The following is a 21480-nucleotide window of genomic DNA, read 5'->3' as shown; positions in this document are numbered from 1 at the left end:
GCACATTAAAGGGTTTGGGTTAGATAGGGTTAGCCCTTCTTAAACAGCCCACACTTCAAGCTGAAGGGCCTCCTTTGTGTTAACCACTAACAGCATTTGACCCAGGAGGTTTCTTCAGAATTGTACCCAAGATGGAGAGCTTTACAGCCTCCTTTGTGCCCAGGGGCCTAAACTAGCTGTCAAAGGTCAAATGCATACAGAATGGTGTATTTCATTCTTAGATTACTTTTTAGATTCTTTCTAGACGTCTGTGGGGTTACTGGGGGATAAAATAATATAAAGTGTTCAACAGTCGATTTAGAAAATCTATCAAGCCCCCCCCATAATTACAAAAAGTGCATTCTGGACTTGGTCTGAGATTTTTTTTTACTTTAAAGACCCTGTAAACTGACTTCTGTGATTTATTTTTTCTAAATTCATTATACGTCTTGGAACATAATTGGTGTGTGTAGTACTCACTAGTAGAACTATATAGTGTTTTCAAAATATCTTATTTTTTAGGCATAATATTCAAACATAAGCGGTTCAGTTCATGTCTGGATTAAATCCGGAATCCTGTCATCTAGAGTCCGTCTTGTTTAAGTGTGCTTTTTTAACGGCTGGCCGACTGGACCCACTGTAAAGATCCAAGAGGACTGCGCAGTCTAATACAGATACTCCTGTGTCTGGATGGTCTCCTCAGGCTCCGATTACAGTGGCAAGCCCCCCGTGCATGTTGGTTGTGTACACAAGTATCAGTGAACACATTACCTGTGTGTGTGCCTGTTTGTGTGTGTGGGCACGAAAGGGTGTGAAGCATGCCAGCCCTGCTCAGAGCGGTGTGGCACAAAGAGCCCACTGAGAAAGTGGGAGAAAGACTGTGTGTTGCAAAGCGTGTGTAGACTTTCTTAATGTCCAGTTAACGATGATGGTGTATGAACGTGGCCTTGTGCTTTAGGAACAATTGGCAAAGTGTTACCTTGTTTGGGTGGGGAAACCTAACCTGCACTCGCACCAACGCTGATCTCTATGACCCGATTGCTCTCTTCCTTTCACAACAACCTTTCCATTTTTTTTACCCGAGACCAAAACATTAATTCTCCCAAGTATGTGCACAATCTGTCCCCACTATTCCATCAACCCAATTTTCAGTATTTAAGACACATAAAATAGCAGGTCACATTTGTACCTCTTTGCAATAACAGGTCTACCTACGTTTAACCTCTAAGAAAATCAGTGTGTTAAGTAGACATGACTTACTGAGTTCCGAGATGCTGCCCACACAGGTAGCAAGCAGTGACTGTTCCAGCGTTCTGAGCTCCAGTTGGGCATAGGCATCTTCCCTGCTGTCAACAGACGTTTGATGATTCTCTGTGTAGGGACTGAAATGGGCCGGCAGTGACAAAACACCTACGCAAAAAAAAGAAGAAGAAAAGAAATTCATGATGGGTATGTATATACTTTTGAGAAAAACAATCAAATCTTAGCATTTTCCCAAAAGAACAACTGTTATTGGTATTTACTGAGGCACTAAAGGAAACAAACCGACCAACATCTTAGCACACTCGTTCAAACGTTTTGTTAACTTTAAGATCCGCACAAAGTAAACTAATATATGCAAAGGAATGTGTAAGATTTGCAGTTTCTTTTTAAAAGACAATATAGGTTTCAAACATGTTATTAATCACAACAATGACCTTTAGACACAGATCAAATTGTAATACTTACAAATCCTTGAACATTTAATACTGTGAGCCGATGGTGGGAAAGGACTGGTTCTCAAGAGTTTATACGTAATAGCATTGATGGAAGTGGAACAAGACCAAATTAATTATAATACTAGGCTGTATGGATATGCTGAAATAAGGGTTTGTCTTATTAGGGGATTACCTTCTCATATCAAACACTTAAGATGCTCTTATCCTCTACCCAGCAAAGGAACTGTACGCAATGTAAGCTTATGCATTGTTTTAAAACGTACTTTGTGGAGTATGCACTACCAACCTAAAAAGTATCTGTATTAAATTATACTAATGGCAGCTTTCCCTATGAAGTGATTTAAAACGGTACAAAAATTGCTTAATCAGGCACAACTGTTACATATTGACAGATGGCATTAAAATCTATAAGCAGCGACCAAACTTCATTTGTCAGCCCACCACAGGTAAATGCAAACCTGGCAAACACTGCGGCTATTATATCTCATTTTGTGTAGCCAATCAATGACCTTGTTAACAGATTGGCAAATTTAGACTTCCCAGCCAATCGCAAAGGATGGATAAAAAACAAAATGTTGCCGATCTGATACAGCAGATGGTGTAAAGTCTGAATTTAATCCTGTGGGAGTAATGCTGACTATTGGAATGAGGTCTCCCACAGACGTGTTACTTCAGCTCTGTGTGTGTGTGTGTGTGTGTGTGTGTGTGTGTGTGCGTGTGCATGTGTGCCTCTTTCTCACACTTTCCATGCACAATCCAGCACGTACGTATATGTGCTGACTCCCCATTCCAAAACAAAGGCAAAGCCTGTCTCTCATAGAGTGCTCTTACTACAGTCAAGGCCATACAAAAAAAACTTCTGTGGACAAAACTCCAAATACTGTGAATGTTTATACTTCTTGTTTGTTACTGAAATGTTTTATTTTTTGGAGTTAAACAACAAGCACACCTTTCTATAGCCTCTACCTTTCTAAAATGCTTTTTTAATTGTCTGTGCTTTTAGTTCCAGACTAATTCAATTAGATTAATGCTGATGCAACACAGACACTACTTCCCTTTATTTATGTTTATGTTGTGTATTTATCGATCAAGATGACTTAGCATTAAGACAGAAATAATTATTGGCGATTGTCTCTCATTTAAATGGGTGGAAGTAAAATGTGATCTTGGATGTCTGCATGAGTATGCAAAGATGTTCATGAGCAGACAATGACAAGTTAATTAATTAATCTTGCAAATGCAAAGAATATTCAAGGTTCTAAAGTTTTTTGATTGAGATTTTACACTGTATTGTAATAGATCCCGGATACTAAAATAAAGTACTAGCGTGGGGGCCTACCATCACATTCTCAAAAGTTTCCACAGTCCCACCCTTGTTTTACCACTAAAGCAGAGTCATCTTGACCTGACAGGAGTTTACGACTCAAGCAGAGACTCTCTTTATGAGTATCAACAAACAGAAACGATAGCACACAACACAGTGAAACTGGTGATGCAGGGGAAACCTTCTGCGGTTATTATTGTTTAATTATTGAGGTTCAACCTCAAAATGCCATGTGGGAATGAATCATGGCTACAAATCAAAGCTCAAACAGACCACAAGTTTGTGGTATTCTCCAGCCATCGAACTACGTATCTCCGAAAAACATTGTATTTCAGCCAAGCTGTCACTCACAGCTCGAACAAACTTTACAGACTACGACCGAAACACAATGTTTTGATTCAGCCAAATGTTTTGCCAAGACAAACTTTGAACTCCAAATGGTGTAAAGCAACACAAGTTGAGGAGTTCTGTCAAATTAACAGCTAAAATTTCAAAGTGAATTTTATTTTCTTTCATTCAGACCTTGGCTGTTTGATTTCATGTATGTTCAGCTCAGCTCTGAAGAAAGTACTGTACATTCTTGTGTGTGCTAAATTGTTTTGTCTAGTGCAAGGACTGTGTGAATATTAATCATAAAAAAAGATAAGGTTAGCTTTGTCCAAAGAATGTCGCGTGCATATTTTTGTCCGTTTGTATACAAACACACAACTGTCTTTCAAACCCAAACAGCCTCTTCATTCACTACAGGGTGGATCAGAGAGCCAGGAAAAGGAGGCTTCAAAGTCACTTCCCCTAGCGCCAATGGAGCAGTTATTTAGCACAAGGAGGCTTTAAGCTTGCTCCTGTGCGAAAGGAGGATGATGTTCACGAATGGAAAATCCCTCAGTGGTACAATGTTTACAAAGGCTGTTAGTTGATTTACTTTGAACCCACCATCACCTGACATCCTTGGTGCTTCGCATGAGAAAATACACACACAAACACACACGCTTGAGTTTTCCCATCGGTAAAGGCTCCACCCACCTGTTTTACACACTTCCAGTTATATCCATACCACTGTGTTATCAGTGTGTCCTCTCATAAACCGTTTACTGGAGGCACATTTCAAGTGTAAACAAATGGAGGTATGTTCAATGTGGGAACTGTGAAGTAGGACTGTTCGTTTGGCTTCATCGGTTGTAAATACAAGGATTCATCATGTAGGGTTGAAAAAAAAAATGTTTGCTTGGCCTGGTGGGTCCTTATGATCCTTATCTAAACAGACTTCAAATGGGACAGAGGGGCATTTAGGGAGCCTACGTGGTCTATTAGTGTTTGGGCTAAAAATAATCATCCGTTTTAAAAGTAAGCACATCCACACAACCAAAGCTCTCTTTCTGGATACAGAAAAGCAGTCATGTATTGAATTACCGTACAATTTGGATTGGGATGCCAAGCACCTTCTTGTCATGTACAAGCACCCATGCAAATGTCTTACAATGATGATAATGATGATTTAGGGTCTGCACAATGCACCCAGACACCTCTGGTGACATGGGTCATGGGGTCAGAGGCTGTGCACAGCTGGAGTTCAAAACACAAGTAACCTTATCAGCTGTGAAGAAGGAGGCTTGTCCAAATGTTGGGACACCTACTCACATTGTGGATCACTGACTGCTATAAATTAACAGCAAGTTGAAAAATAAGGGGTTCCTTAATTTGATTATCGTGAAAGAAATGCATGTTTTGAAAATGCTCACATGCGCACATGCAGGATGAGATTGGATTTGCCATGCCTGGCTTTGGTTTTCCCACAGTCCTGAAAAATATCATATAAGCTCCTCAGCAACCCTAACCCTAATCCTAAACATGACTTCCAAATCCCTTCCTCAAGCTCCTACTTTGTACTTCTTTCTTCCAGACTTCTCTGTCCCCTTCTTTTTTCTCTCTAATCATGTTTTATACAGTTTACATTCCAGGCCAACTGTGGTGCCTGTGGCTATCTGGTCTTATTCAAGACTCCCTGTTTCCATGTGTGATGCCACTTCACATGGAGCACCAAGAAACAGCATAGCACCATCATTGGGTTAAAGAGTTTTATAGGTTTCGCTAGTTTATTGTCTGAGAAATGTGGATAAAAATACACCATCGTTATGAAGGATGGTTTCCTCTTGTGCCAACGGATGGTGGCTATTACAACCACACTGCAGTTGCAAAAGTGCATACATGTTCAAATTCAAACCCACTCTCATAATCCAATGGTTACATGGTATCGTCTATCTACAATGCTGCCAAGAGCTGAGCTTGACAAATACAAATATCATTAAAAAAGAAAATAATTGACAAGAAAATTAAATTACCGTACGTGTGTCTTTTTTTTAAGACGACTTAAAGAATAAACATTTCTGGCCACAAGAGTTGTATGCATTGTATGCCTATCTTTCAACAACAAGCTTTATTCATCTCTTTATAGACCGTGGGGTAGGCACAAAGAGCATAATTGAGTTTGAACAAATTGTTCCCATTCTGTCAGTGATCCACTCTTTCTCAGCCTGATCATCAACACATAAACACGGCACCCTCATTGAATCAGATTCTATTTTCATCTATTTCTTGTTCTCGCTTCCTTGAAATTCAGCAGTGGTAAGGCAGGTGCTGTTCGTGCTGTTTATTTCTGTACTCGGGCAAACCAGTTCACAAAAATCTATCACAATCAATCCTTTCTCCCTTACAGTCAGGTATAGCCAACTCAGGTCTTCAGCTAATAGTTCCCAAAAAGCAATGAGCCATTTTTGATGCAGAGACTTTTAGATTTTGATGTTTCAAACTTCCAAAATCGTTGTTACAAATGTAAAGCAGCTTTCTGCTGATTAACATTCCATGTTGGGCACTGTAGAAAGCGAAATCATGACGTAGAACCCACTGAGTCAAATTAGGAAAAGAAACTACTACTGGGGTTAGTGGGGGCCAAAGGGTCCTGTGTAAGGATTCGGACTCACCTTTTTCAAATACCTATTTTCTTTTTTTGCCTGCTGTTTGCCCAAAATAACATTTGGAATCACTTCTACTTCAGAATTGTACCTAGTAGAAAAGTGGTGTTTATTTTTTGGGCTGCTATAACAAATGGGGCCAAACTTACCATCCTAATGCCATTGTTAATAAAATCATTGTGCACTGTGAAATAAAGAAAGCACAGAATATAAGGGGAAGAAGCACATAAGTCATTAGTTAGCTGGAGAGGGTGGGCAGGGTACCCAGGACAATTGATGTGGAAATCAACGCCACTGGTGAAATGTGTAAAAAGCCACAAAAGTGGTTATAAATAAACGGACCACCCATACTCAGGCACAAAAAGGTACCCTACTTATGCACTGGTCACTAAGGTGTCATCCAATGCACAAATCATGTGGACGTGTCAGTGTGGCTGGCTACTGACAGCAATGTACAACTCTCATCAGTGTGTGTTTGTCAGGGAGAGAGTAGCCAGTGAGTGACATGCTTGTGTATAGGAGGGGTAGTATGTATGTAATAAGTATACTGCCCCTCATTCAACAGACTGCAACACCCATCTGACACCCAGGGGGGTTGGTTTAGAGCTCACCCCCTGACCCTCTCACATACCCTATCCATACAACACACACACACAACCAGAAGGGGGGTGTTTCCAAGCAACAAAAGGAGCCTGCTAAAAAGGACTGTGCTCTAAGCAGATTTGTCCCATGTTGCCCCTAAAAGCGTCACATTGAACACAGCAAAAAAACATTTATGGGAGCCTATACTGAGAGAATGGAGGCATGTGTTGATTACTTAAACTTATCACACGCACTAAAATGTTAACAAAGCCCAATTGCCTCACAGAACATCCGTACTAAAACAGCACAGCAAAGTTGCAGTGGTGTTGGAAAATGTCTGTCAGCCCCGTTATTGACTGTGAGTCTGTCCATGTATTAACCCCCCTTCCAGGCAGTAGGCCCCAGCTTCCCTGCGACACTGAAATGAATGAGAGAGAAAACAAATTAAACGGATAGAGGGAAAGCTGTCCTTTAATTGATTCATCATTCAACATCTAAGGAAAAAAACTCCTGGTTAACTTGTTTATCCATCATTTGTACTATGAATAATACAAACACACAAATGGGCTATTAGCGGTTGCAAAAACATTTAAGTGTTCAGCTGGAGCCAGACTAGTAAAATTATTACTACATATATCTCCATTGAGCTTCCTGTGGAAATGAGAATGTCTGGACTTGCTTGTGAAGCACAATGAAAGAGAAGGAAGACAGCGCTGAAACAACAAAGGCACAAAGGAGAGAAGTGCCCGCCAGCAAAAATGTATCTTGAGGACCCTGATGGCCTTCCGTGCTGACTTGGCATGTAGGAGATGGCTCTCAAAAACATTCCGTCGGATGTACTCTGCTTGTTGAAAGTACTGACTGCCTAAATGCATGTTTACAATGCGGTAGCTATAGCAATTATGAATCAATAGTCATAGTTTTAGAAGCGAGAAAGTATCTTGGCAACAGTCAAGGAGGGCAGATGACACCTTCACTGCAACCTATCTCCATGTGTGTTTTCTCTCTCTTTTCATGTTTATTTTAACTCCAAAGCCAGAATTGTTTAGCTCTTCAAGAATTGCTCAGAATGCCAAACCATTTGGCCTTCAAAAGAGGAGAACTCTGTATATTTTTGTGTTAATGCATTTCTTCCTGAATATGGGGAAAGACCCAGTCAATTTGCTTGGACCAGTATTTCCCACAGTGCTCGCCAAAGCCACGGTGGTTAAATAATTGCTGCTGAGAGTAAAGCTCTTTCAAAAACAAAGAAATACATGCCCTGGCACACGGACATGCATCGTAGAGAGGCCGCATTGTGTATTGTCAAGCCCACCCTGTGCAGAAATAATTAAAGCTAGAGAGGGAAGTGCTGATCGATCATGGCCACACATCACTTAATTGAACTCAGAATGAGGGAACATGGAAACGTTTACAGATCTTTGAACAGTACTGTAAACATGACTGCACTAACCACCATATGCATTGTTAGTAAAAGAGGCCTAGTGACTTGACTTGAACACACAAAGCTCTACCCTACCCAGAGGAAGCACGCAACCCAGAAGATGCCCATTCAAGGAGTGCTGCGTTTTTGTGTGTGTACGTGTAGCAGATCGGGGAGAAGGACTATTCTTGCACACGGTCACATGATTCCTGTACAAACAACACATCGAGTGACAAGTGTGTTTTCATTCTTCCACTCTTTGCCCCTGTCCGGGCGTGATGATGACGGCTGAGCATGTGTTGTAGTCATCACCACACCCTAACACAGTGGGGCAGAATTTGTTCATTATTTATTTTTATGATTTATTTATGTATTTACTTCTTTTTATTCTGGCTCTTGTCAACTTTCCAAGATGAAGCAATGTAACTCTAGGGGATGCTCCATTGGAAATTTCATTCAATTGCATTCCAAGTTATCCCATTTTGTAGCTTCCCTTCTCTCCCATTTGCCCCTTTAGCCTTTACAGTCTAGCGATTTCCAGAAAAAGCACTGAGTGATCATGAGGAGCCTTACCTGTTAAAGTTCTCCGTCATTGCTCCAATAGACCCTGCAGCTGTCCTTACAACAAGCACCCAGAGATTACAGTGTATATCTAAAAACAGGCTGTGCTTGTGGATAATGATGCCTTCCCCAGCTGCGTAAGAGCCTTCCAGCAGCAGCCCTGTGCCGGAAGTCTATGGCTGAGCCTTGGCCACTGGAGGCCTGGCAGAGTCTAGCAAGATCAACTCGAGAGAAAACAGAAGAATGGGAACAACAGCTTGGAAAAAAGACTCCTGCAATTGATTTGATATTAAGACTGAAAGAGCAATTTCCCAAACAACATAAACACACAAAAAAATGGAGGGAATGCACGTCTGTGCATGAATAGACGTGACCTAGTTGCACGAGCCAGCAAATCGCTGACCTCTCTTTTAGCTCCCATCACCAGTTGGTGTAATTATAGGCTTCAAGAGCAGAAATCTACTAGAGCCAAGAACCTCAAGGCAGGTTCACAACTTTACTCTGCCTTTTTAGGATTCTTGGCTGCCTGTTTGTTACGTCACATGATAACCACTTATAGGTATTAATTGAGTGCTGGAGTAGATAATACAGTATCTGCTTCTAAAAGGAGCAACATTGGTATCTGCTATGGCCTTCAGGAAGAGACAACGGATGATTTATATCTTGATCTGGGTTATCAATTGATTGTTGGATCATCCGTTAGTATTGTGGAGACAGAGCACATGGTTAAACCTTGCCCTAGTGTTCCCTCAGCGGGAAATGATGACATTTCAAGACATGCTCTGACCAAAGAAAAAAACAGCAGCACATTGTAGAAGGAAATAACAGGAGGAGGGCGGACAGGGAGCAGAGTGATGGTGCTGAGGGATGTTTTCACAAGGTCAAGACAAGTGAAACAGTCTCTATTATAGTCAGTTCCTTTTAGCAAGGGAGTGGGGATGCAAACTTTCAATTCAGGCATTGTGATAATCAGGAATAGTGGCTTCCCCAATTCTCTTTGTCACTAACAACAGAAAGTGTATTGAGGCTGAGGAACAGAGCGTGTCCACCTACATCCTGGAAAAAGGCCTGTTAAAATGCTGATAGTATATTGACGAGGTAAATTCCTTTGCCTGCTAGTGTGTCTCTATCTCATTGTATTGTTTGGGGGATACCCGCAGTGCTATCTAAGTCTATTCAGACATCAGGACAGCTTCAACGTTATCACAACGACATAGAGATACAAGGAAGATACCTGCTCAAGTTTTCAAGTATGGGCTGGTCTTGCTCTCTCTGTTGGCATCAGCACAATGGATCCAGTTTGCACACTACTATATCGTAGCAGATTTCAATTGAAAGCAGATCAAACTGATAATGTTTGTATGAAACCAGTGAATAGAGTACAGGCCAGCACACATCCAGCTTGTCTGAGGTCTTTGTTAATACGTTGGGTGGGTGTTAGTATTCATGGCCTCCAGAGTGACCTCTCCCCTCCCTTCTGACCACAGTACACTCCTGACACATCTGCCCTCTTTACCCTGCCAACACTAACTTAGCTGCGCTGAACATCTGAAAGCTGTGATTAAACCAATGGGGAACTTCCCAAAAGCTGACGACTCATGGTGAACAAAGCATGGAATTGTTTTTCGGGTTGCGTAATAGCAGAAAGTTGTCAAGCTTGTACGTTCTTCGCACCTTCTGAACGAGTCAATACAAAGGTAGTCCTGATACAACACCTCATTAACAGCAGATCACGGTCAGTCATTTACAGTGAACAGGTGTCACTATGTGGAATGTACACGTCACGTCATGTCCAACACCTGGAATATAATGATCACACATGCTCAATAAAAAAAAGATTACACATACATCTAGAAGCAACTAGGTGGGAAAAAAACCCGATTTTAATGGATGCCTCACGTGAACATGCTGCTGACCACTATCTTGGGAGTGGAAAAGGCTGTACAAGCATTGAGGGGCGGCTTTAGCTATACTTACTTGAACTGCTGTCTCGCTTACTTCCTCTGCACTTTTCTGTCGGACACACTATCAGCACAAAGTCCTCCGAGATAACGGTAGACAACACTGCAGCCACTGACTTGGTCCCTCTTCCCAAAGTCAAATCTCTTAACTTTTACGCATTTATTGGATTATGTCATCAGGCCAAGAGATGAAAAGGTGCTTCCTATCAAACATAGGAAAGGACAGAACTGTCTAAATAAATTTGATCCCGCTTTTCCTAACTGATGTCAATGTGTAATGGAGAGTATTTGTGACGCAAGATGCAAAATATTATCTAAGGAAAATAACAGAAAAATCTTTTAAATAATGAACAGATTCTTCCTGTGTAAAGTGTTTCCACAATAGGAAAAAAAAATACATCCAGTAGATACTGTTTTGGTGAAGAATCCACTGAAGATGTTTTTCATTGACTATGAAATTGTGCATTCTCTAAGTTATGCAGGGTAATTAAATGTGTTTGTATGGAACCGCATCTTTCCTTTTGCTTTGAAAATTGCTGGTCTTCATTGACTATGCACGTGTGACCCAAAAGAACACAACGGTTGCATAGTCGGTAAAATGTGTTTGTGGTCTGTTGCTTTAAATATTGCTTCTCTAAAGAGTTGTGATTATAATATATCCTTTCCTTTTGTGGCGCTTGGTCAGATGTAAGCTTTGCTAAATGTAACTTAGAGATTGCATTAAATTTTAAATTTAAAACACCAATAATCCAAGTACTTCTTGCATTGTTCCCTGTAAGCGTCTTTGGGTTCTTGAAAAGCGCTATACAAATATAATGAATTATTATTATTATTATTACTTCTGTCATACGGGATAGAAAAGTTCCTAGGCAAAAATTTGAATTCGAAGACGGCCAGGAAAAAAAGGTCCATCTTCACAATGAATGTATCTGTCTGACAAGAAAGCCAAAAAGAAAAATGACTCTTTCTTTGGACACCCATAAACAAGGCATCCTTTCAACTGTGGGAAATTCCATCACACACCGAACCGCCAGTACTGCACTATTTCAAGCATGTCCTTCCACCCATCTCATCTCAATGTGTAGATTTTGCCAGAGAGATATTAAATGTGGCCACCCACATCTGAAAATACTCAATAACAACACAAAGAGCTGGTTAAAACACACCATTTCAAACTTGTGGTCACACATTACAGTGACACAGAAGACAAGAAGAGGACTATAAGCTTTTATGTTTTCAATGGAAAATAATAAAAACAGTTATGCGCAGCACACAAAGACCAGACAATGAAATTCAATTCACTTTAAAGAAATTCCCCCCTAAAATCACATTATACTGTAATTATTAGTTCCACCACCCATCTTAACATGTGTGTTGCTAACTTTCTCTAAAATACGATCATCATTTGGTAATCATGCGTTTATTTTGGTTTCAGAATGTTGACCACAAGAGGTGGATGTGCAGAGCAGAGCACATCAGCAAAATGACGTGGGCTTTTGGCTGAGGCTGTCACGTCTGTTTTTCTGTGGCCACATATGGTCTCCACATGCAGGTGCTTGAAATGTGCTGCTTCCCTCCACTAACCACAACGAAATTCAGGAACGTTTTACTGTACCGTACATGGTTTTGGTTTAATTGTGTTGTGTGCGATGCTGTGGCTCTTTTAATTACACTGTGACTTTGGCCCAACAGGTGACGTTTCCAAGAAGTGTTACTGGTTTGCAGTATGGCGCATGAACACAATTATGGGAAACCAATTTGGGAAAAGCACAACACGAGAACAATTGCAATACGGGTAGGACCAGGTTACTGCATTCTCATGTGAGTCGCTAGTCAGAGAGGAGTATTAATACTCAGAACTAGAACGGGAATTGGCTAGTCAAGATTAGAACTCATGTAACAAATAGAATTAAAAACAAACCACTTAGGCATGCTGTTACAGATACTTGCATTTTCAAAACAAATAGATTTCACTGTGTATGTGATTGAAATAGTAACGGTGAGCAAGAAGAGACAACAATATTGTAAATAACGAAATATTTTAGTAAAGATCTCATCGTGGCACGGCGAGTTCCTTAAGTGACATTGCATCTGTTTGATCCACAAGGTTGCATTACAAGGTTGGAATGCTGTGGGGGAAAATGCTTAGAAAAATGAGAGCTGCAATGTCCTTATATGTCCCCTTGAGCCTTATCTGGCATGAGAAATTGTACAGGATGATCCAGCTCTAAGGTCAAAATGTGTGTTTAGTTTTAAAACTAGATCTATGCATTGGGACACGAGGCAATATAAGTACTTCTTAGAATAACGATTATGAACAACAACAATGTATGCCACTGCAAATACCAAATTGTAAATTATACTGTATACATGTACTATAATATAGTACCATAAAAGCTGTTTAACAAAAACAATCATGCCACACTTCATTAAACTCAAGATGGACATTTTTATTTTGGTCTTTTATCTTGGACCATTATTTGGACCTTGTCACGAAGACAGACCACATTCATAATAAAGACAAATAATACAGTAGCTGCAAGAAAAAAAAATCACACACTAGAAATGCCAAAGGTAGTGATGACTGAAATACATGAGAAATTGTGTACATACAAATGTACCTTAACTTACCTACACTTTGCCTATTGTCATATCTACCAACAAGTGTGGGACTCATCTGCCTACTTGTTTGTGTTTTCCTTTCCCAGAATCTCTTTCCCAAATCTTGTGGAAAATCAATTTGCAAGCATTTTCAGATACGGAGAAAATGGCCTTTAATCTTCATGTAAACAAGCTATTACTACAACTTGCAATCATTCCACACATTACTCAGCAGGTATACCAAATGGATCATCTCTAACCAGCTCTACTTCCCTAGAATAAAAAAAAAAAGAAAAGATGTTGTACTTTTCATCAGCCATTTCCAAATTTGCCTTCCACAGCGAAACATTTGGTTTACTCCACTTTGAACGCTTCCATGGTTTCCTTTAACATATCTTGTCTAATATGTCTATTTTAATAGTAGGGAAAAAAAGATTCATATCTGAAAACCAAATAATACAATCGAATGATATCATTTTCAGCGTATGCTTACCCCTGTGTGTATATGGGAATATGCTAATGAATGTTAGTTCATGTAATGGGAAAAGGAGTGGGCCATGTGTGGAACAGTGCTGCTACAGAGGAGTGTGTTTACTTTAGCAGTGCAACACATCTGAGTTGTTCGGCCTTAGCACACTGACTCCCTGGTTCCACTGAACAAAGAAGTCTCTGACCGACAGCACCACAAAAGCTCTCTATTGCAAACATCTTTAAAAAGAAAATAAGGTAATTGGTAAAGAAATCACTTCTCCCACTTGGCTGATGAAAGTCCAGAAATGTGGGCCCTTTATAGTATTGGATGCAACTCATGCGAGTGACCACAGCACACACAAAGATGCATAAATCCAACCTGGATAGAATAATATGGAGTCACTGCTGCATCTCTCCTTGAAATGTATCCTGTCGCCACAGCTTCTTATAGCAAAGCCAGTATGACTCCAACAGATTTCACGAGAGAGCACAGGGGTTATTACATCCAATTCTGGGTCAGACAAATGTGTTTCCACTTAAACTATAAACTCTGTGCCACCCCCCACCCAACCCCTCCACTTCCCTTTCGTCCGATCAAATGATCTGTTTATATAGTTAACGGGATCTGCATTGACTATAACCGACTTCCGGTTTGCAGATCCACAGAAGCTTGCAGGCTAAGGCCAATGAAACCACGATGACTGACGTTGGCTTTTGTTTTCTGGTGGTATAAGACAATACTGCATTGCTAGTTTTTTAAATTTGAAATGGATGTTTAAAAAAGTGAATGTGGTTATTGTTGCCATTAAAAAACGAAACTAAATGGAAGTAGACAGATGAACCACACCCCTCTAAGCAGAAGAAGCCATCTCTGAGGAAAATGACTGGGTGTTGCTGTCACTCTGACAGGTTCTAAGATAACATTCATGACTGGATGAGAGGTAAAATTTCTGTATTTCTCCCACTGGATTGGTTCCTTACACATTGTGCCCAGACTTTTAAGTGAATACGTAACCCTGGCATATTACACATTTGACCTTTTTCAACATTGCCAGCTATATTTATTGATGCATGCATTAAGAAATAAGGTGTCAAGATGTGCCAACTGAGGTTACTATGATCCAAAGAAGTACTCATTGGACAGTTTTTACGTTACTGTGATTACTGATTTGGCCTGAACTTTGTAGAGATGCCCTCCAAAAAGGAGTGGATGAAAAGTGCATGTTTTGTTATACTGTGGTGTAACACAGATGGTAATACTGTGACTTTAAAAATGTCATGTTCAAAATGTAATTATAGAATATTTGACATGCTGCAGCTGCTCTACCCAGCATTGTGAAATTTTATAAGTTAAGCATGAAGGATAGAAATGTCGTCACAGGCTAAATGCGTGAAATCATAGAAAGGATGCAGCATTTTTTTTTTTAAGCACTGCAAAACCTTTTGCCCACTGTGAACGCCACAACCGCTAACCTCTGACACTTAATGGTTTCCTGTGACCGAGTCTCGTTTGCAGTTATTATGAGCAATCCAGATGACAACACAGGTGCATGAAGCGTTGCAGTCTCCCGGTCACCCTCTAACCGCCTGCTTCTAAGTTAACCCTGTTTCCCTATTATCTAGCCAGGCAGAAAATTCATTCCACAGGGCTGGACGGATTGCCTCACGAGCCATAGCCAGGATGCTGTGGTAATGCACCCTGGCTGCGCAGTTTCCAATTTAAACAAGAAAAAGGAAGCCCAAAACCAATGTGGGCTGCACAGAATAAAACTCAGCTAACTGTCATCCAAGAATTTGTCATGAAGGGCTTAATCAAGATGTATATCTAAGGACGCTTCTGAGACTGATCCCACTATTTCTGTTCCTCTATTTGAGTGCATCGCTTTTCTGTATCTGTCAGTGTCAGCTTTATTCTTCCGGCCTGGTAGTGATTTACTGTAAACTATGTTGCGAACCATGACTCATTTCGCTGAAATGTGTTTGGAAGGAGCGTAACGTCATCCAAAACAAGACGGACATTTCCTCGAGATCACAGCAAAACATCACAGTAAAGATTTAGAATGACTTTGCGAGATAAAATAACTACTCTCGTGATGAGCTAAGTGACCATTCCTGAATCCACGTTATTGTCATCCGTTCTGCTATAGTGTGGTGTTCTATCTGTGAAGGCTTTCTCTGTCTTCCAAGAATAGTCTGAAGCCACACAAAGACCCACATATGAGCACAATATGTGCAAAAGAGCAATCCAATGAGTGTGTGTTGTTACAGCTGGGCCCAGACTGGAGGCCAGAGCTAACAATGACATGCACCATCAGTCTGCTGGTGGCTATGTTACTTAGAAACATATCCAACACAAGAGCCTGACCATACACAGACTCATAAACTTCTGTAATTTAGGACGATCAACCTCTTATTATTCACTTAAAGCTACATGCCTCGCAACGTGTGCGTTCAATCCAAAAACTAGATTGTTGTTCTGTCAAATTTGAAACACGTTGGATACGCATGCATCATACAACATTTATGTCAGCGTGATATAAAAGCCATGGCAAGTTTTCCAAAACTGCATATGATCCTTATTCCAGATGTGCAGAGTAGGGCAGTGTATTTTCAGAGTGCTGGTTTCCCCATCTGTGCAACCACAGTGCTGGGATGTTCTCCCTGCCTGTTTCTCCACACGGTTCCCACGCCGCCTTCTGGGCTAAATACATACTTTGGAGAATAGCGCAACATACACAAAGCTATCCTGTGCTCCCAATTCCATGCCTTTTGACTATGTTTAAAAATCTGAAGTAGAAATATTTTTTGTCATTACCGAACCAAATCAAAGTTTATTTATCTGGGTCAATGTCGCATGCTATTAATACAGTTCTCCCTTTCAGTTAGGTTCTGCCTCAAAAACAGTGAGACCAAACGCACACACACATCGGAGCCTCCCACAGGTGGAGAACTGGCTCATGGCGGGGGGCAGTGGCAGTGCAGTTGCAGTTGCCAGTTGAAATCACCTTTTAATTTGATATACAACTAGTCTGTTGTGTGCAGAGTAAATGAGTGTAAACAAGGCAAGTGTAGAAGCCTAAATCTGCAAAAATGAGTGCTTCTTTGCCTTCAATATTGTCTATTGTCATAAAATTTGCTAGTTGATTAGATTTGAAATGCAAACCTTTGCATAATCATGCTTGTTTCTGAGTGACGTGACACTGGTGAAAATACTTCTCCGTGTAAGCTGGCTAAAACTAAAGTGGAGACCTAACCAGCCGCACTCGTTGTGTTTTGCAACAGTACTGACAGTATTTATAATTCCATTCCAAAGAGTAAACACATGTATAAATCAAGAGAGTAAGTGAATTTTTGCTCCAGCTGTAGCGGGATCTAACATTTATGATATTCTGTCCTTTTTGCTGATGAAAACTCATGACATGGACATGGTAATACTATCAACTGTAGGCGACAGTACAAAATATGCAAACGGAAGACTGTTTACAGCCAATAAGGAGTTTACTAGATGTTTGTACAATCACAAAGATCAATGATTCCCCTTTCTACTGTCCATTGGTGAAGCTAGTTCCATCGCAAAATGCCCCATAGTGCTCTGAGGAAATGCTAAGGCAGAAAGAGCTTGTTTATGCATTTGGGGAGAACTGAATGTCAAATGGATTCTTCACTACAATGGTGCTGCACAATGAGTTCAAACTGTGCTGTGGAGCCATTTGAATGCTGATAAAAGGCAGACTAAACAAGTTCAGGGTCGACGTGTGTACAACCAGCGCATGCATGAGCAATGAATACGATCCTGGCACATCCCAAACAAGTTCCTCTAATGCACTCCCTGTAGACAAGAAGAAATAAACAGTTAAAGATGAAATATTTGTGGATGTGAACGCAATGAATACAAAAGAAGAAGACAGAACCAAGTACACGAGAAGCAAGAAGGAAGTTTTCAGAATTGTTATTGGAGCCCTTGCAAGTCATTGCTTTCTTAAGGACTTCCAGATGTGAGCTTGTGCCTGAGAACCAGTTGGCGAAATGAAGAGAAATCAAGAGCAAGGGAGGAGGATTTTTTTTCTGAATGTGGCCTTCCCAGTGATCAGCAGCCTATCCCCTCCCATTCATGAATTATCATGTTGAAGGCCAAAAAGGAGGTATTTGCTTTTTTAAGTCATGACTGTTGTGGGAACATCAGCAAGAGCAGGAGAAGAAAGGGGCTGGCTGACGTCTGACTGGAAGGGTGTGGGGTGTCAGGTGGTAAGGTGGTAGAAGGGAATGTGGCTTGAAGAACCCAGTCGTGGACCTATAAAAAGCTGGGGTGGTCAGAATAATGGTCTGTTGTTATAACATATGTGGACACAGACACACGCACACACACACATGTACGTGCACACATCACTGAACCTACCAAAATAGGTTCATCCAAACCCAACCAAAATACATCTGCCTAAATGCTGAATAACGAGGCTACTGTTTAACTTAGCCGGTGATTAAATAATAATTACTTACCGCACTAAACACTGATGAAACAAATATGCATGTGTAGAAGTTTGTGGGGCATGACTGAGTGGCAGCAGAATATAGTTTATAGACAATCGATTGGGCAATGAGAGTTAAGCTACTTCCTACTCTCACATGGATAGCATGCATACTTACACTAAAAGATGCTCTTTACAGATAGCATCTTCTAATTGCAGGCCTACAGAAAGAGCTTGCTCTAGGAAAATGTCCCTCCCCCTGTGTCCTGTATGCATCCACTAAGCCCGTGTCTAGCTTCCCCAGCATTTGTTTAACTGCGTTGGGCTAAGCAGGACACAACAAAAGGCCATTGTATTGAAATCGAAAAAAAAAAAAAAAATGCTGCCCCACTGACCTAGTAGTAGGCCACAAAGAAAGACTGAACTGACTCATCATCAGGTTACCCAAAGCATCAAGAAAAGAGAACTAAGTCAAATTGCATAGTAGGTCTAACTAGTAGGGACCAAATATGGGACCAAAGTCATAGGCTAGTGATTAATAAAAAATAAATAAAACAAAAACCAGCCTGAGAAAGTTATACAGGAACAGCAGAGTATGTAACGTCATGTCCTAGCAGATTGTACGAGATGTCATACAATGTTGTGATACATCTGTCTGGCTGCTCCGATTATATTGTCGTTTGATACAATATGTTAAACAACATACATCAATAGTAAGAGAACATTGGTATGGTACATTGTAAAATCAGCTGGTTTGCTCAAATGTGAAAAGACCCATTTTGAGGTCATCACTCTGTCTCCCTCTATCACACATTATATTTTGCACATTCACTGTCAACGATATATTTGTCTTTAAATAATCCAGACATTCAATGCCAGCAGGTATGTACGTATTCATTTTACACTCGAATGACAGTTTAGAATGAAAGTCAACTTGATTGAAACATTGCACGTCCCCATTTCCGTGAAAAGTTCTTTGTTATCAAAGGAGTACTTTAATATAGTCATTATAGGAATCCTAACTTCTTTATGAGTTAAGATCATTGGAATATTTCTTTAAAGCACCTGTAGATTTAATAAACAATATATTAAAATGACAGTGACTTTGAAACTGAATATTTCAATTGAAGCATAATTTGACTCGGGGGAGTGAAATTAGCAACCCTGCTAAAATAAAACCAAAAAAAAACTGTTTGCTGTGCGGGATGAGAGGGAGTGTGAACAGAGAAAACTCATACCCGCGCAGCAAGGGTGTGTGACATCAGAACTGAAGGGAGAAGCGCAAAAACAACTACAATACAGTCAAATTGACCCTACAGGCAAGGCACAAAGACCTGCCGTTTCTTCTCACGGGACTTCCTATGAAAGAAAAATACTTCCTTTGTTCTAGCACTGTTATTTTCCTATTCTGTCGGGTCAAATTAGAAACAATCCATCAAATGTCTCACACAAAGGGCTGCTATTGTATCCAGAGCAAAGACCTAATTTAAGTGTTTCCACACGCATTGGAAGGTGAACGAGTGGAAAGTGGTGAGCACAACTGAAGGGAAACGGTGTGAGAGGAAAACATTAGGTGGATGTTGGAAGTCATCACACAGCAACACACACTGAAGGCTTCCATTCATTCACTTGAAGGAACTTACCGCTTGCATTCTTCCCACAGATCAGGTGCTCATAGTGCTGGAGAAGTCCCCACAGCTCCGCTTCGTTGTTCACCACCCCCTCCAAGGTCTCTGCGCTCACCGCGGCACACGGTGACCCCGAATCTGGCCCAAGGTGACCCCGTTCGGACATGAGCACCCGGGCAGCAATCTCTTCCACCAGAGCTTCCATGCAGGCGGTCAGGCATATCGCGGCATACTCGTGGATACGAACAGATATGCGAGTGTCCACCATCCAGCGGAAGAAGCGACCCACGGAGAAGGACAGGCCGCAGCGGGCCGACTTTCCCTTTCTCAGCATCTCGCCGGCACTCATGCTGTACATGGAGATGGCTTTGACGGTGGCCGAGACGCAGTAGTCGGCCAGAGCCCAACTGAGCACCAGTCTCATGGCGCTCTGCACCTCGAAGCGTGTGCAGCGGCAGTGCATGACGCTCAGCCGCTGGGCCTCCCTCGAGATGCGGATGAGAGCCTTTCGGAGCAGGACGGACAACCGCCGTACAGCCTCCGAAGTGAACACAGGTGCGTGGCCAGCCTTCGTAGTGCCACTCTCAGACACTTTGCGCAGTATCTGAGACACCTCGTCTTCTGTCCAAGGGAACTCCTCCAGATCAGGCAAGCGGGGACATTTGGAGAATATGTCCTCCGGGTCCTCAGGAAGGACTGTGTTGACTGTGTCCCAGCTGTTGTTTCTGCTATTCATGGAGCCCGAATAGTACCACCAGTTGCCCCTATGAGGGGTTGTCATGAAGGCCTGGGAGTTCGATTTGGAGGAGGACAGGCTGAGGGATTTGCATGAGTCCCCGGCTCCATAGCCCGAGTCCAAAGTCAGATCCTCCAGGGTTTTGATGTGCGCACTACTCACTCCAGCCATGATGTCTCCGTTAATCTTTTTTTCAGAAAGCAGCACTCGTCCGTGGGGCTTCACCTGAAGTCAAACCACCTTGAAACTCCCAGCGGAGCTGGATAAACTGGTTCCACCGCACATCATTTGTCAGACAAGCCACTCAACAAATTTCACAACGCCACACGACAGAGGGCATTAATGATCGAATTAGGAAGAAATGCGAGGAAGGTTGTCCATTTCCAACTTGCAAGTCGGGGAGATGCAATTCCCGACTCACCTTTCTGCAGGCAACGCAGAGCTTTCAACTTTCCTCCAACGAGCGTTGCGGTGCTGAAGCGCTCCCTATCTTTTTGAACTCCACACCTAAAAAAAGAGAAAAGGGGGGAAAAAATCTCCCTCGACAAATCCGACAAAAAATCGTCTTAGATCGTCTTGCCTGCCTGCTTTCAGAATGACGTGTGTGGGAGTGCGACTGCGAGAGAGACCCAACAACTGCTCGTGGGTTCGTAGGCGGGGCGGGGCTACCGGAGAATGACAACACGGAAGTAACTGACCAATCAGGAGACGGCCAAACGAGAGGAAGCCAATCAGACCGTGTAAACGTTGCCATTCATTAAGCGCATACTTCTGTGCTGGACCTTCATGTGTCTTTTCTCAATTACCAACTTGCAACAAATTACGATTGTTTTAAAAAAAAGAGCCAACTTCTGTTAACAGTTTTATATGACAGAACCCAATTCCTGTAGCTGAAATGAACAGACAAGTTCTTTTTGATGGAGAATCAGCTGGCCTTCCTTTCTACTCATCTCTTCCCTTCGACTCATTAAAACATTAAAGGATTTTTCTTTATGTGCATGATAAATGCAACTTTAGAATTGCTATAAAATGTCACTGAAGAGGCAATCAAATAAGTAATT

General features: G+C 41.5%; 1 protein-coding gene across 1 annotated transcript in view; it reads right to left on the bottom strand.

Moving 5' to 3' along the window:
* Positions 1-21077, bottom strand: part of abtb2b (ankyrin repeat and BTB (POZ) domain containing 2b) — a 32277-nt gene extending 11200 nt beyond the window's left edge. Inside the window, exons 1-2 of the mRNA XM_061282895.1 lie at positions 19699-21077; positions 1240-1389 (exon numbers count right to left, since the gene is read on the bottom strand). Coding sequence (XP_061138879.1) covers positions 1240-1389; positions 19699-20590 — 1042 coding nt within the window. The 5' untranslated portion in view covers positions 20591-21077. The remainder of the gene's footprint in view (positions 1-1239; positions 1390-19698) is intronic.
* Between the last annotated feature and the right edge of the window lie 403 nt (positions 21078-21480).

The sequence above is a fragment of the Syngnathus typhle genome, linkage group LG7, assembly GCF_033458585.1.
Source record: "Syngnathus typhle isolate RoL2023-S1 ecotype Sweden linkage group LG7, RoL_Styp_1.0, whole genome shotgun sequence".
In the NCBI taxonomy this organism is placed as follows: Eukaryota; Metazoa; Chordata; class Actinopteri; order Syngnathiformes; family Syngnathidae; genus Syngnathus; species Syngnathus typhle.
The sequence above is the reverse complement of the archived record's forward strand: the minus strand, read 5'-3'. Positions and strand labels throughout refer to the sequence as shown.